Consider the following 15,251-nt stretch of genomic DNA (forward strand, 5'->3'; position numbering starts at 1 on the left):
AAACTTCATAACACTCCTCTCTTTAACCAGACAAGTTGGCACTGGTGGGATGGAGCAGGTGTTTGCAAATCAGTCCCTTGTCCTTTGATGCCATTACCTTTGCATCCCCCTCCCCCAAATTTCACTGAGCTCACCAGAGCTCTCCTGTTTATTGTAACTAAATGCCTGCCTTCTGCCCACAGGGAGCGATTTGCTTGACCCCTGCCAGCTCAGCCCTCTTGTAAATTTCCCCACCCGGGTGACAGCTGTGAGATTCCTCTTATTCTGCAGCTTCCAGGTCAGCAGCCTTATATCTGAGATATCTCTTCAGAAAACTGGGTGGATACAAGTGTTGCCACATTTCCGGGACATGTTTATTCTGTGTAAGCTACACTTCCAAAATTCCCAGATGGAGTCTTTCCTAGTAAGTGAATAAAATATATATATTAAAAATCCATCTGCAAAATGAGACTGTCTAGGGAACATAAATACCTCTTGACATGACGGCCTCAGGGGTTACATCCAAGTCCTTTCTATAAAATATAGAGAAAAATGTCCTTATAAGAGACAAACCCTATGTCACAGCACCTATCGATTACTAGTAGTCTAGGAAGATTCAGGCCCAGCGGATCAGAGGATCCTAGCCATGCCTGTTCTATGCAAAAATACTATGGGGCTACAGTGTGGAGACTGCACAGCTACAAAAGAAATAATCCAGTGAGGCAAAAATGAAGGTTTCAGCAGCACCCTTAACACAGCTGCATGGCATGGCCTGTATGTCACAGAGTTGAGTGTTCGCAGCCAGAAGGGACACTTAGAACATCCATTTTGACTCCCTGGACACCAAAAGGCCATTACATTTCAGTCAAATGCCTTACATTGAGCCCAACAAGCTAAAGTGTTTTATCCTCTGGAGATTACACAGGTGTGTGCCATAGCCAGAGAATGTGAGAGCCTGATGCCCCTGCAATCACTGGGTATTGATCCAGTGGGATGTGCCCAGATGATGCCAGCTCAGGAAGACCAAAAAAAACCGAACAACCCAAGGTCCCAGCCAGTCTGACCTTCCTGATCTCAAATCTCCAATCAGTGTGACCTGGACACACCAGCCCGGCAGCTGAGAGAGAAGATTCTCTGTACCCCCTGGGAGTACTGGCTCATTCTCTCCAGTTAGACACCAGGGTGGTCAGACTTCTTCATAGTGTGAACCACATCTTACCAGTTCATCCCCATCCACCATCTCATTAACCACCTCCCCTCCTACCGGCAAGCCCATAATATCCCCGCAGCTGCTACAGGAATTGCATGGGAAAGTGACAGAAGACATGTTTATGTACTATCTGAGCTCCAGCCATGGTCCAGGATCCAGTTGTGCTAGGTGCTGTACAATCTCAAAACAAAAAGCCTCCAAAGGCTTATCATCTAAATAGACCCATTGCCGATCTCATGTGTGTTAATCCTGCTTCCTCCACAGTGGGGAGAGAAGGGCTTTATCTCACTGGGGGACCATCCCGCTGTAGAGTTTTGGGTGTGTGATTAGAGCAGTTTGTGCTGCCTTCTGATGGGGTTTTGCATGCAGAAATGAAGAGAACCAGCACCATGTGAACTTCACCCAACCAGCCCGCAGACCCCTCTCTGCCAAACTCAGTTCTACCTTTTACAAGAGAAAGCACAGCATTTAACATGGTGGTAGGGGCCTTAGAATTGCCTGCCTCAGACTGCCAGACAAAGTAGAATCCCTCCCTGGTGCAACTCCAGTTGATGTCAGAGTCCTATGTTTGGTTGGGCCCAGGACAGCTTTGTCACCCTCTGCGCTGTAGTTTTCACCCATGCAGAAGTTCACGGATGTGTTGATTCACCACAGCTGAGCAAAGGGCTAACTTACTGGGTACCTCCCCTCCATGTTCTCCCTCAGCACGTATGCCCTATGTCACACTGATTTTTACAGCGAGGTATCAGACACAGTTAAAACTGCGCTGAGAAATAAAAATTGCCTGTTGCTGGGTAGGTTTCTATCAGCTTCTTGCCTCTATTTGTAGTCGATTTGACTGGGTCCTTTCTCATGGTCTTTACCTGAGGTCTTTACCCTCAGCAGCCGGGGAGCTAAGCATCAGGCCAGGCAATGGGCCCCCAATTCTGCCTTGCAAGAACCTGAGTTACTGATGACTATCCATTTAATTGGCAGGAGGTGTTCTCCAGACCAGCCATCTGACTGGAGAAATTAGCTAGTTCCTTCCAATAAAGATGCTAATACAGGGGCTCTGCGAAGGGCTAGAAAGTCCCATTGTCCTTCAGAAGCAATTTGTAGCCGATTTGAAGCCTTTGAAAAGGGGACGTGCTGGTGGCTGGGTTTGTATAATACCCGGCCCCAGTCGTCAGAGCCCAACATTCTTCACCTACGTCCGCATCAGCGCTGTCCAGTGCATTCTAATGGTGAGAACACGCTGGAGTAAAGCGGCAAGAGACATCCCTGTGCTGGCACAGGTGGAGGAGGGGGAAGAGCCTCCCTGAAGGGCTGGGGGAAGGGCTCATCAGCCATTCACAATCCATGCTGGGCCTCTGGGAGCAGGGAAGCAACGGGTCTCAGTGCCGCCCACCTTCCCTCCATGTCCTCTCCCATTTCAGTGTCCAATGGAAGTGGCTATGGAAGGGAGGGACATTGCCAACCGTTTCCGAAGCTGCCCATGGCTAATGATATAACCTGTCTCCAGGCCCTTTGACTGAGTCCTCGCCACTGCCTATGGGAGCTAGATATTATTCTGAGATATGAGCTGTTATCCCCATTTTAGAGATAAGGGGGGAGTGAGATCCAGAGGAGGAAAGCGTTTTGCTTAGGGTAGTAAAGCAGGGCTCAGAACCCAGGAGTCCTGAGTCGCAGATGAAGATGCCCCCTTTGTAAGCATCCAGCCTCACCACGAGTAGCGCCTATTTGTTGCCGGAGTCCTCGTCTCCGGTGCCCCTGTAGTGCCCACTTCCTTGGTCCTATGATGGCCTTTTTCTCTGGCCATCAATGTTCCCCCAAACTTTTCTATCCATGTGCGGATTTTTTTCCATCCATGTGCAGAATAATTTTGTTGTGTGCACTGTGACATGTACAAATGTGCACCACCAGCAAAAACAAAAACCTAGCTGTGGGCACTCTGCTAATCAGCTGGGCGGCATTTGAATCTCTCCTGAGTGGCCGACCCCTTAAAGGTTCCATCCCCTTCCAGGATACTCAAAGTCCCAACACAAATATCATCTTCCATATGAGTCCCAAGCTGACAACAGACAAAAGATCCATTACCACTTGCAGGCTCGACTCTTAGTTCTCTCTCTTACCAGAGTGGCAACTCCCCAGGCTTTGCCCTGCTGGGAGTCTAGATCAGCCTCTCTCAGATGTGGCCACGATGGCTACATGTGGCCACCAGGAGGTTTTCCTGCAGCCAGGGCAGCTTTCTGAGTTCTACCTCGGGAAGACAAAGCATTGGCCCCCTCGCCCCTCCCTGCCTGTTTCTCCTGGATGCGGAGTCTGGCATGCCCTCTGCAGACAGGTGCGACCAATGTTTCCTGTAAGTTAAGTGTTTGGGCAGCAGCCCAGGAGAGATTTAGGTGCTGCCCAGCTGATTAGCAGAGAGCCCACAGCTGCTCACAGCCAGCGGCATGTGTGTCTATTGGTGGTGCACATCTGCACATCCTTGGTGCAAATAAAATTTATTCTGCACATGGATAGAAGACATTAGAGGGGACACTGGGTGGGAAACACTGCTGCAGGACCTCAGTGAGTTTTCTATCTGGAGGAGAGGGCCAAGTAGGCCACTGACCCCAGGCACTGACTTATATTCAGCCGTGCCACAGCGGGTGCCAGCTCTGAGCACAGATCCTGAGCCCTGCAGCCACAGGTGCCAATCCCCAGCCCTCAGCATGTGGCAGTGCGCACTGACCCCCTTGATCCAGCCACAGGGCCCTGGGTTCTAGCACCCACTGCCAGACTCTGGCTGCTTGCCGTTGACACTGGCCCTGGGCTTAAGCTCCCAGCACTGGCCATGCAGCACCTGCTCCAGGTGCAGACACTGACCCCTGGCTGTACAGCAGAGGGTGCCAACCTCCAGCTCAAGCTGTGCACCTGTAGGTCTCAGCACCCCCTTTCCTCTTTCCTGGCCCCGAGTCCCTACCCCCATCGCTCCTGAACCCCACTGCCTTCCTGGCCTTGCATCTACTCCTCCATCTTCCCCATCCCTCTGTGCCTCCCCAGCCCACATCCATCCCACCACGTCCCCCGCTGCCTCTGCCTCTGCCTCCCCACCCCCTCAGTTCAGGTCTGAATTTGTCCTGGGACTAGCTGAGATAAGTGATATTAACAAACATGCAAATATCACTTTCCAAAGCCATGTTTCTATTATTGAGCCTGCAAGAAAACCCCACATAACTAAATGACAACAATGTGGCTGTTTAGAAGTGCCACGTGTTTGTTTCTCCTAACGTTAATTAAGTATTTTTCGGAAAAAGGGTCCGGGTGGCCACCAGCAAGAGTTGGTGTTCGTACTCTGAAGCTACTAAAAAATGTGTTGCAAGAACCTCTGGTTTAGATAACAAAGAAATCCCAATGGTCTTCTGCCCTCCAGGGCATCTCTTCATAGGCCTTAATTGCGGGTTCCCCCCACAGGAGACTACCCTGCTCCCTGTGTCCCAGCCAGCACAGCTGCTCCAGGACTGTTTCCCTGGCACCTTCCTCCAAGAACCCATCATGAGATTTAGCTCTAGTCCTATGACCTAGATCTGGATGGTGCTGAGTCCTGCCATGAGGGCAGGGGACTGGACTCGACGACCTCTCGAGGTCCCTTCCAATTCTAGTGTTCTATGATTCTGTGACCTGATTTCCAGCCTCCTCCTGCAGAAGAGTCTCTTGCCTCCTCTACATCCTTGTCTTCCCAAGATTCCGGACACTTTTATAAGGCTGAGCTGACTAATAGCTCATCCTCCAGTTCTGCCCCCTCGGACTGGCAGGCAATCAGTCAGTCATCCCACAGGTGGAGCATGTCTCTAATAGGGCTGTGGGAAGTTCCTTCCCTAGCAGGTGGTGGGGTCTCCCAATCACACCCTTGTTTTCCGGGGACTCCATGCACCCACTCACTCGGACAACAGTCCTGATGTTTCCAATAATTCCTGATTCTTATTGGGCCAGAAAACCTGGGGAGATATATTATTGAGCTACTTCTTGCCTGGCCGGGTCCCAGCTCTGCACAGAAAGAGGGAAGATGAGTTTGTAACGTATTTGAATAGACCTCAGAAACAGTCTTAGCTAAGGTTCAGGTTGGGCTCATCCAGGGCCACCAACAGGAAGGGGCTAAGGGGGCAGTTGCCTGGGGCTCCTGGCCCTTTTAAATCACCTCCGGAACCCCGGGTGGCACAGTCCAGGCAGTGCTGATGGCCGGCTGCCCTTAGACCCGCCCATTCTGCCCAAGGCCCTGCCCCTTTGGGAGGGAGCCCTGCCCACATTGTCCACAGACTGGCAAAGTCTGTCACCAACCTTGGTCTCATCTAATCTGAAGTGGTTTGACCATTTCTACCTTCCTGGCCCCATTCCCACCAGCTCCTAGCGGAGAAGCTGATCTTGCAGTGAATAATGACTGTGAGGACAGGAATGTCCATGGACCAATGCTGAGCACTGGACCAGAGCTGTGTTAAGCTGTTGTGGGTCCCAGACAGCAATCGTCAACCCCTGTCACATTGAGACCTCAGCGGGCCCTACTTCTCTTTTGAATGAACATGTATTTGTGCATTCTACCCAAAGGGAATTCTACTTGGCTAGGAGACATTTTTGGATGGGCACGTGGGTACCGTTGGATTCACGTGCCTCTTACATCCTATCAGCTTCCCTATATCTGCCAGTGTCCAAAGCATCCACATGGTCTAGACCAGTCTACTAACAACAGGATCCATTAGCTCATGGAGAGCAAAGACTTCTCTCCTCTTCTCCCTGAATTCTCTGGAATGACTGTCATCGCCTTGTCTGCTTGTGCCGCCCCACCATTATGTGCACGTTCAGAAGGACGGGTTGATTTTCTTTACCGAAGAGCGAAATGCCCACTTGAAAGGACAAGAGAATTCCACAAAGTGACTATGTTCTATTGTCCTCAAGTTACTTCCTTGTAGAACTAAGCCACTGGCCACTGAAGGTGATGGTAACTGATGTGAACACAATGCAGAGGAGAAGAGATTCTTCTGCAGCGAAAGGGCTCCAGGTAACTTCCGGGAATGTCATTCCCCTATTTTGCATGAAATACTAGGGACCACAAGAAGCTCAGAGCCTGATTTCCAAGACCTCAGCACCCCCATTGTGGGTCAGATTTTGGGGAAAGCGCAGTTCTCATTCAGGCAACTCCGAGAAGCCCAGATTTTCACCAGTGCACTGTGCACGGCTGCTCCTATTGTGCTACTCACCCTGCCGATCTCATTTAGAAACTAGAAATGTGAAGGTTTAACTGGTTAACAGGTTAAAGGGTAAGCCTCAGCCTTAACAAGAGAGGCTTACCGGTTAAGAACAACCGGTGGGGGCTGGAGCGCCTCCCTGACTGCTGTGGGTAGAGGGCTGCTCCAGTCCTGCAGGGGGCCCATCATGGACAGGGGCTGCTTCCTCTGGGTGGGAGCAGCCCCTGCCAAAGGTGGAGGTGGGGGTACTCCAGCCCAGGAGTGGGTGGGGGGGCTGCTTCAGCCGGGCCAGAGTGCCCCCCCACACACACTCATCCTCCTTTTAATCGGTTAATCAGTTAAACAATAGGTTTAACCGGCTAACCAATTAAACAGGATTTTTCATCCCTGTTAGAAACCTGTCTCCAGCTGTGGGCGCTGAGATCTTCTGAACTCTGCAGCCTAAATTCACATTATAAACAAACACCTCCCCTGCCAATTTCCTATATGGGCTCTAACAATATCAGACTGGTTTTCTAATCACATTCCTGCCCAGGAAATGGGGTTAGGTGTCAATACAACAATAAGGCTCCGTTTTTGCTCAGGTCATGTCCTGCTGGGCGGGTTTTATACCTTGTCGTGTAACGTTTAGTCATCCTAACAGAAATCGTCACAAGATTAGCCGATCCCAGGAGGGGCTGGATGTATTCAATCTCCTCGCTCTATATATACATCGCCTCTGTAGCTAATCTGTGTATAGTCTCACGCTGAATTTCACATTTACTGCATGAATTCATGAAATCAATGTAACTGACCAAGTATGTTCTAAAATACAGGCTGTCGAAGGCCCCAGTTCAGCCAGGTACTTAAAACACATGGTTAATTTTAAGTATGTTAATGGTTCCATTGAGTTCGATGGCATGGGCATTGGGTGAAGGCCCAGGTGGGGAAGGCAAACCCAATCCTACCCCTTCTGCCTGAGGCTCATCCCTGAAGCCAAGCCGTGCCCACCCCTAGCCTAATCCTTCCTGGCCACTTGGAGGGCTGAGGCTCTCATGCTGTGGCCCTGGCCCTCTCCAGTAGCCAAATTCCTGGGCTACTGTGCTGCAGCCCCAATCCCAGCCCTCCCTGAAGGCCAGAGAAGCCTTCCTGGGCAGCTGGGGTGTGCAGGCAATTTTGGGATGTCTGTGCCCAATGTGGTTAATTCACATGTTTAATATTAAGCACATACTCAATTACCTTGATGAATTGCAACCTAAGAGATCCCAGGAAGGAGAAACTTCCTCCTGGCCTCAGTTGCTGGTCAGCGGATTCACTGAAGTATGAAACTGGAATCTCTGCTAGCAGATTTTTGATTCGGTGACAGTGAGTGTTGAATCCTTGCTTTGCACTGCTCCCATGACATTTTTTACACGTTGGGACTGATGAGAATCCATCATTAGGAAGCAATCCAAGAATGCCTATGAAAGAGCAATAATTCCGCAAGGGTCTGGTTTGGGACCCGTACTGTTCAATATCTTCATCAATGATGTAGATATTGGGATAGAGAGTACGCTTATTAAGTTTGCAGATGATACCAAACTGGGTGGGGTTGCAACTTCTTTGGAGGATAGGGACATAATTCAAAATGACCTTAGCAAGTTAGAGAAATGGTCAGAGGTAAACAGGATGAAGTTTAATAAAGAGAAATGCAAAGTGCTCCACTTAGGAAGGAACAATCAGTTCCATACATACAAGATGGGAAGCGACTGACTAGGAAGGAGCATGGCGGAAAGGGATCTAGGGGTCATAGTGGACCACAAGTTGAATATGAGTCAACAGTGTGACGCTGCTGCAAAAAAAGCAAATATGATTCTAGGTTGTATCAACAGGTGTGTTGTAAGCAAAACTCGTGAAGTCATTCTGCCGCTCTACTCTGCACTAGTTAGGCCTCAGCTGGAGCACTGTGTCCAGTTCTGGGCGCCACATTTCAAGAAAGATGTGGAGAAATTGGAAAGGGTACAGAGAAGAGTGACAAGAATGATTAAAGGTCTAGAGAACATGACCTATGAAGCCAGGCTTCATGAACTGGGCTTGTTTAGTTTGGAAAAAAGAAGATTAAGGGGGGACATGATAGCGGTTTTCAAATATCTAAAAGGGTGTCACAAGGAGGAAGGAGAAAATTTGTTCCTCTTGATTTCTGAGGACAGGACAAGGAGTAATGGGCTTAAAGTGCAGCAAGGGAGGTTTAGATTGGACATTAGGAAAAAATTCCTAACTGTCAGGGTGGTCAAATATTGGAATAAATTGCCAAGGGAGGTGGTGGAATCTCCCTCTCTGGAGATATTTAAGAACAGGTTAGATAGACATCTGTCAGGGATGGTGTAGACAGAGCTTGGTCCTGCCTTGAGGGCAGGGGGCTGGACTCGATGACCTCTTGAGGTCCCTTCCAGTCCTATGATTCTATGATTCTATGATTTCACAAGTGATACAACTTTTAACAACTTCTTGCTTGAGTGGGTGTAACTCTGTAAAATGATGAGGCCAAGTCTCCACTTGTCATGCCAGGGAGCGATCTTCTGGCATTTGATTTAGAGAGTCTAGTTAAGACCCGCTAAATCAAATGCTGAGGGCGGCTTCTGTTGGCACCGGTACTTCTCGCAGTTGCAAGGAGTAAGGGAAGCTGATGGGAGCATTTGTTTCTGTTCGCCTCCCTCTGTGAAGATGGCACCAACCTCATCTTAAGCTAAGCCGATCCCAGCTACATATTTTACATAGCTGGAGTTGCGTACCTTAACCCAACCTTCCAGGTCTAGTGTAGATGAGTTGGATTAAATTGACTTCAGGTCTGAGCGTCAGGGATCACTCAAAAATGCTGAAAACTCTCTAAGGCCCTGACTCAGCGATGTATTTAAACAAGAACCTAACTTCAAGAACGATAGTAGTTCCATTAACTTCAGAGTTAGGCACAAGCTTTGCTGAACTATTGGGCTTTCTCCACAATGTATTAGTACCTGCCATGGTTTGTGGTGTCCCTCTGGTGATCAGAGTTTGTGTTTGCTGTTCCGCCTGCTATTGTACCTGTCTTGTTCTTGCTGCCTACAGACAGTGTCAAGTTAAAAATGAGAGCTTACAAAACAAGAATAACTGGTTGCCTGGAGGAGGGAAGGGTTGGTGTTCAAGCAATGTGGCTGGTGTGTTTGATGCCCTTTCCAGCCCTTGCATAGTGAGCTACTGCAGTGTCTGCATTTGCAGTAATATGGGGTGTAGGGAAGGGAGGACGCATCTCTGTAAAGAAAATAGCCTTTACTGAATTGTTGGGAAAACAAACCAAAAAACCAACACCATGCAAATATTTCTACTGGGATTAGATTGTTCTAACCCTTTCTTCACAAGCCTATATTTCCTGACAGTATCTTTTTCAAATGCCTGAGGGTCTAGACAAGTACGCTACCAGCCTCTCTACTACACTAAAATCATGGAGGAACTTTGGGCTTCTTTCATAGCTCACATCTTCTGTGAATCTTTCACCTTTGCGAGCTTGCTATTTACCCTCCTTGGTGCAATTCCTTGTTAGCTCTGACCTAGTCCCTTTGTGTGGTCTGGAGGAGTCTTTCATTTATACACCCATTTCGTGTGTAGCTTTTGCAGTAGGCTCCCATGCAGCAGTAGGAAAACAAGACAGGCAAAGCGTGTTGCTCTCTCTGATCTGTCTGATCAATGCATGTCTAATCCACAGAATGGAGGCACCATGTACAGGCAGTCCCTGGGTTACGTACAAGATAGGGACTGTAGGTTTGTTCTTAAGTTGAATTTGTATGTAAGTCGGAACTGGTACATATTGTAGGGGAAACTCTAGCCAAACATTTCTCCAGAGCTCAGTTTTATTCTCCCACACCTCACTTCCCTCAGTCCTTTATTCTCAAGCTGAGGTGTCTGCTGAGAAAAGCCACTCCATGTCTCCCTGGTCTGCTGGAGGGGGGGCGCTAGCTTCGCGTCTCCCTGGTCTGCTGGGGGTAAGCAGCTAGTGCGGGTTTGCCTCACCCCGTTTGTAAGTAGGGATCCGATGTAAGTCGGATCCATGTAACCCGGGGACTGCCTGTATATAATGCAATGGATCAGACGCTCCATCCTTCCATTAACTTATGTCACTTCCTCCACAGGGTCCTACCCGGTGACGGGTTTCCAAGAGAAAGTGGCTGCTGAACTGTTTGACAGTCACTGTCATCAGTGCAAAGACATGAATCTTGGACGGTGCCCTCGAAATAGCAAGACTCAAGCTCGTCCGCACTTAGGTATTTCAATGATAGGCACTATAGAAAAGACCAAGGTATGGATCCTGAATTCTTCAGCAGAGGCCCTTCCTAATGAAAACATCTGCTCTCTGAGGGTACGTCTACACGGCAGTGTTATTTCAGAATAACTGACATTGTTTGGAAATAACAAAGTGTGCATCTACACAGCAAACCATTATTTCAAAATAACTTCAAGCTGGAGGACTTCTTACTCCGACTCCTGCAACCTGCATTTCACGAGGCGTAAGGGAAGTTGAAGTAAGAGTGGTTTTCCTTCAACTTCCTGCAGTGTAGACAGCACCTAAAGCCGAAGTAAGCTATTTTAACTTCAGTTACACAATTGACGTAACTGAAGTTGCGTAGCTTAATTCAACTTTTGCCCTGCTGTGTAGACATACCCAGAGATTCTCACACCACAAACTACCAGCTACAACAGACCTGTGTTGATCCCTGCAGATGTGTTTGGGAGTAGTGGGGAGGAAGCATGATTCAGAGACAGGAAGACCCAAGTCCACTAAGCAAAGGACCTTACAGAAGACTTGGACTGTGATTCTAGCCTATGCTATGTCAGTCCTTATACTGCACTTATCAATCTGAGCCTCTTCCAGTAGCGCAGGGGTGGCCAACCTGTGGCTTTTCTGAAGTTCATATGCGGCTCCTTGCTCAGGCACTGACTCTGGGGCTGCAGCAGCTGGTGCCAACTTTCCAGTGCTCAACTCCTGGCTCCACCTCCTCCTCCAAGCATATTGCACCCTCGCTCCTTCCCTTCCCCACAGAGCCTCCTGAGAGCCATGAAACAGCTGATTGCAGTAGGCAGGAGGCGCGGGGAAGGAAGAGGAAGCACTGATTGGTGGGGCTGTTGGTGAGCAAAAGATACTGAAGACGGGAGAGAAGGCACCTGATGGAGACTGCTGACAAATGACTGTAGCTCTTTGGCGATGTACATTGGTAAATGGTGGCACCTTCTCAGGCTCGGACTGGCCACATCTGCAGTAGCGCATTCAGCAGTGTGACTACATATCTGTCACTGGTGTTCCCTGTAAGCTGAGTGCGTGGGCAGACACCCAAGAGCGATTCAGGTGCCACCCAAAGATTAGGAGAGCACCCACGGTATCCACAGCCAGCATGCATTTCTACTGCTGGTGCACATCCACACATACCTTGGTGCACATAGTAAAAGTTATTCCACACATGGATGGAAAAAATTAAGAGAGGCCATTGTCACATGTGGTTTGTTTTCTCATCCTCTCCCCAAGAAGAGATGAATGTGCAGGGAAATGACTTGTTTTGCTATGTTGAGATGTTTTTAATTTACATATATATCTTCCTCTCTATTTATGTTAGAGAAGACAAGGTCAAAGAAATGCACTTCCCACTTGAAGCAGAAGGTGTCAACTCCTCTGGTGATGCCTAAAGTTAATTGTAGATAGGGGTCAATCAGGACTTCTGATGGTTGCCTTAGTTATGTATTTACATGTACCTTTGTAATGGTTTTAAATGATCTGACTGGAACCCACCCTGCCATGTGCACAGCTGGCTTATGGAAATGCATGTTCTCATTTCCACTCCACACCTTTTCTACTTGTTACACTCACTTGTTGTGTCTTGTCTTAAACAAGACTGTAATGTCTTCAGGGCAGGCTCTGTGTTTCGCTGTGTGTCTCTACAGTGCCTAGCACAGCAAGAGTCCCTGTTGGAGGGGCATCGGGACACGATAAAATGATTAGTTATTATTAGAGGGATGCTACAAGTTTTATACTAGGCATCAAACTGTCCCTAGTTCTTTCACACCTGACCCAAGATTAAACTCGTTCTGGTTCAACAGTGTCTGCTTGAGAGATTCATGCTTTAAAAAAGAAGACATCTTTGCTCTACTGCAGCTTTACTGCCAGGATGTTTTTATTTGTTACTAAGTCTAGAGGGGTAGCTGTGTTAGTCTGTAACTTTGAAAAATGAGTGGCACCTTAGAGACTAATAAAATATATAGATGGTATCATGAGCTTTCCTGGACACAACCCACTTCTTTGGTGAATTTGTTACTGTTAATACATGCTTGTTTTCTAATTTGCATTTAATACATGCTGGCTCACATTGTTAAATCCGGGCACTTTTTTTTTTTTTTTTTTGAAGACTTAATCAAGCAGTTGATAGCTGCCATTAGCATTTGTTGCCTTCCACACTGAAAAATACTGTGCAAAGATCTGTTTTAAAAGATTTTTAAGCTTTTGTTTTGGCTTTTTGGGGGGGGAGGGGTTTTTTGTTGTTGTGGTTTTTTGGGGTTTTTTTTTGCAAACATCTGTTACTATCTGCACATTTGCAAAGGCAACTGCATATTTAGCATGTTCACAGCTCTGGGACTGCAGTAATTAATTGCCTGTCTGGCCCACAGAGCTTTGCATTCATTTACTTTCTATTTAAAAAAAAAAGTAAAGGCGGTAATGATATCTAGGGAAATAGTTCCGTGTAGGCTTATTCCAAGCATGCCCAAAGTCCCTCTTTGGTTCTGAATTTGGTGGGCCAGCCTCTCCATAGTATCATAACTTTGATTTCTACATGTTCCAACATCAAATGAGGGATCCAGGTCAGGACTAGAACAGGTTCCTAAACATCTGGGTGTTCCTGTTGTGTGTAATTTCTTCATCACACTGTTCCCATTGAAATCAATGGCAAAATTCTAACTCCATAGGGGACAGCTTTGGTTGCCTAATGAGTTGTGTGACATGTACAATATGTGCAGTTTGAGTTAGGACACAGGCATCCCTCTCCTGCCTGATAAAACTGACAGCAGCAGCTCACAAACTATTTAATCCCAATTTTCCTTACACCTTTCAATGGATTCTCTCCTCTTATTTATTCCCCACTCCTGGGACATAACAGATCTGCCTTGCTATGTCATTTTTATGATTCTATCCTCCAGCACAATGCACTGGGAAGCCGTTTCCCCTTTCTCTCCTGGCTGCACTCCTTCATTTTGTACTGCTCTCTTCTCTTTTCCCAGCTAGGGAAAGGTGAAAAGAGAAAATCCACTTGCCCCAGCATGTTGGGGTTGATTTGCTTTACCCAATACCTTATCTACAATGCATGCATACATTAGCAGCGCTAGACAGTCCTTTCTGTGCTCCCTCCCGCTCTGTGTGTGTTAAGAGAAGTCCATGTAGACGGATTGCAACTAGGTGGTGTGCATGTGCGCGCACACACTGTGGCCGTGTCCAGACTCAGGGGTTTTTTCGGGAAAAGTAGCCTTTTCCCGAAAAAACTTCCCCTGCGTCCAGACTCAAGCCGCGTTCTTTCGAAATTATTTCGAAAGAACGCGGCTTTTCTTTCGATGGCGGTAAACCTCAATTTACGAGGAAGAACGCCTTCTTTCGAAAGTCCCTCTTTCGAAAGAAGGCGTTCTTCAATGTAAAGAGGCCGTCTTCGAAAGAGAGCATCCAGACTCGCTGGGTGCTCTCTTTCGAAAAAGCGGATTTCTCTTTCGAAAGATCCGCCGGCAGTCTAGACGCGATCTTTTGAAAGAGGCTCTTTCGAAAGAAGCCTGCAGTCTAGACATAGCCTGTGTGTATGTTATCTGATTCGAATTCCCCCACGCCCTGGAAATAGCCATTTCCAAATCTCTTTCCCCCCCCCTGTCAGACGGTTCAGCTGCAGGTGGACAGTCCTAACTCTTGCAGGGCAGGACTGGAAAGCGGCCAAGTCTAAACCCGCCAGGAATGAACCCTGGGAGGGCAGGGTCTTGTGCGCTCACTGTCCCCGTTCCGCTCGCCTGCACCCTCGCTCCCTGCCCATGGGGGCTGCTGGCTCTTCTGCTGCCCCCAGATACAGCCCCGCTTCTGCTGGGGCGCCCAGCCTCTCCTCTCCCCCCCTCCTCCTCCTCGCCGCGCACCGAGCCGCCTGCTTTCCACACACTCCCCCCCTTCCGCATGCTAACTAACCTCCTCACACCAGCACATGGAGCCCTCGCCGCGACGGGAAGGGAGGGGGGGGGCCGTGCCTGCCTGTCTATCTGCTTCGCTTTATCTCCCCGGCTGAGTGAGCTGCTTGGGAAGCCACTTCCCTTTCTCACCCTGCCCCGGCTCCGCCAGCCTCGCGCAGACATGCCGCTGCAGGGGGAGATGCTGCCCGCCCTGTCCCGCTGCTGAAGAGAGGGGCGAGCTCTTCACCCTACCGGGGGCGCTTTGGGAAGGGAGGGGGGGTTGCCCTTTTGCGGATAATCCCACCCTCTCCCCCCTCCCGGGCCTGGGAGCGTCCGTCTGCCCCTCCCTCCCACTGACACCCCCCCCCGCGGGCTGGAGAGGCTCATGCAGTCGATAAGGTAAGCCCCGGAGCCCGGGGAGGTTGGGGGAAAAGGGGTGGGGGGGGGGAACAAGGCATCAACCCCCGGGGTCTGTTCCCTGCAACCCAGGGTCACCCTGCGTTGAACCGTTGCTTGCTTCCTAACCTGCTTGCAGCTCTTGGGGTTGCACCCTGGACTCTGTTTCCGGCATGCTCCCCCCCCCCCTTCCCTAATTGCTTTTTGATTTGCTTCCTAGCCAGGTGCTCTGCCTGCCTTGGGACCTGTTGAGAATCAGTGGCCTTCCCTTGGGGTCCTCCGTCTAGTTTCTCAACCCG

At 49.0% G+C, this 15,251-nt stretch overlaps 1 protein-coding gene and 1 long non-coding RNA gene across 2 annotated transcripts in view; one reads left to right on the forward strand and one right to left on the reverse strand.

Moving 5' to 3' along the window:
- LOC142818298 (uncharacterized) overlaps positions 1 to 14,708 on the reverse strand; it is a 172,299-nt gene extending 157,591 nt beyond the window's left edge. The window contains exon 1 of the long non-coding RNA XR_012895720.1: positions 14,576 to 14,708. This is a non-coding gene — a long non-coding RNA (uncharacterized LOC142818298). The remainder of the gene's footprint in view (positions 1 to 14,575) is intronic.
- RGMA (repulsive guidance molecule BMP co-receptor a) overlaps positions 14,703 to 15,251 on the forward strand; it is a 40,647-nt gene continuing 40,098 nt past the window's right edge. The window contains exon 1 of the mRNA XM_006123331.4: positions 14,703 to 14,955. Within this exon, the coding sequence (XP_006123393.2) occupies positions 14,942 to 14,955 (14 nt within the window). The 5' untranslated portion in view covers positions 14,703 to 14,941. The remainder of the gene's footprint in view (positions 14,956 to 15,251) is intronic.

Source organism: Pelodiscus sinensis, chromosome 14 (genome assembly GCF_049634645.1).
Source record: "Pelodiscus sinensis isolate JC-2024 chromosome 14, ASM4963464v1, whole genome shotgun sequence".
Lineage (NCBI taxonomy): Eukaryota > Metazoa > Chordata > Testudines > Trionychidae > Pelodiscus > Pelodiscus sinensis.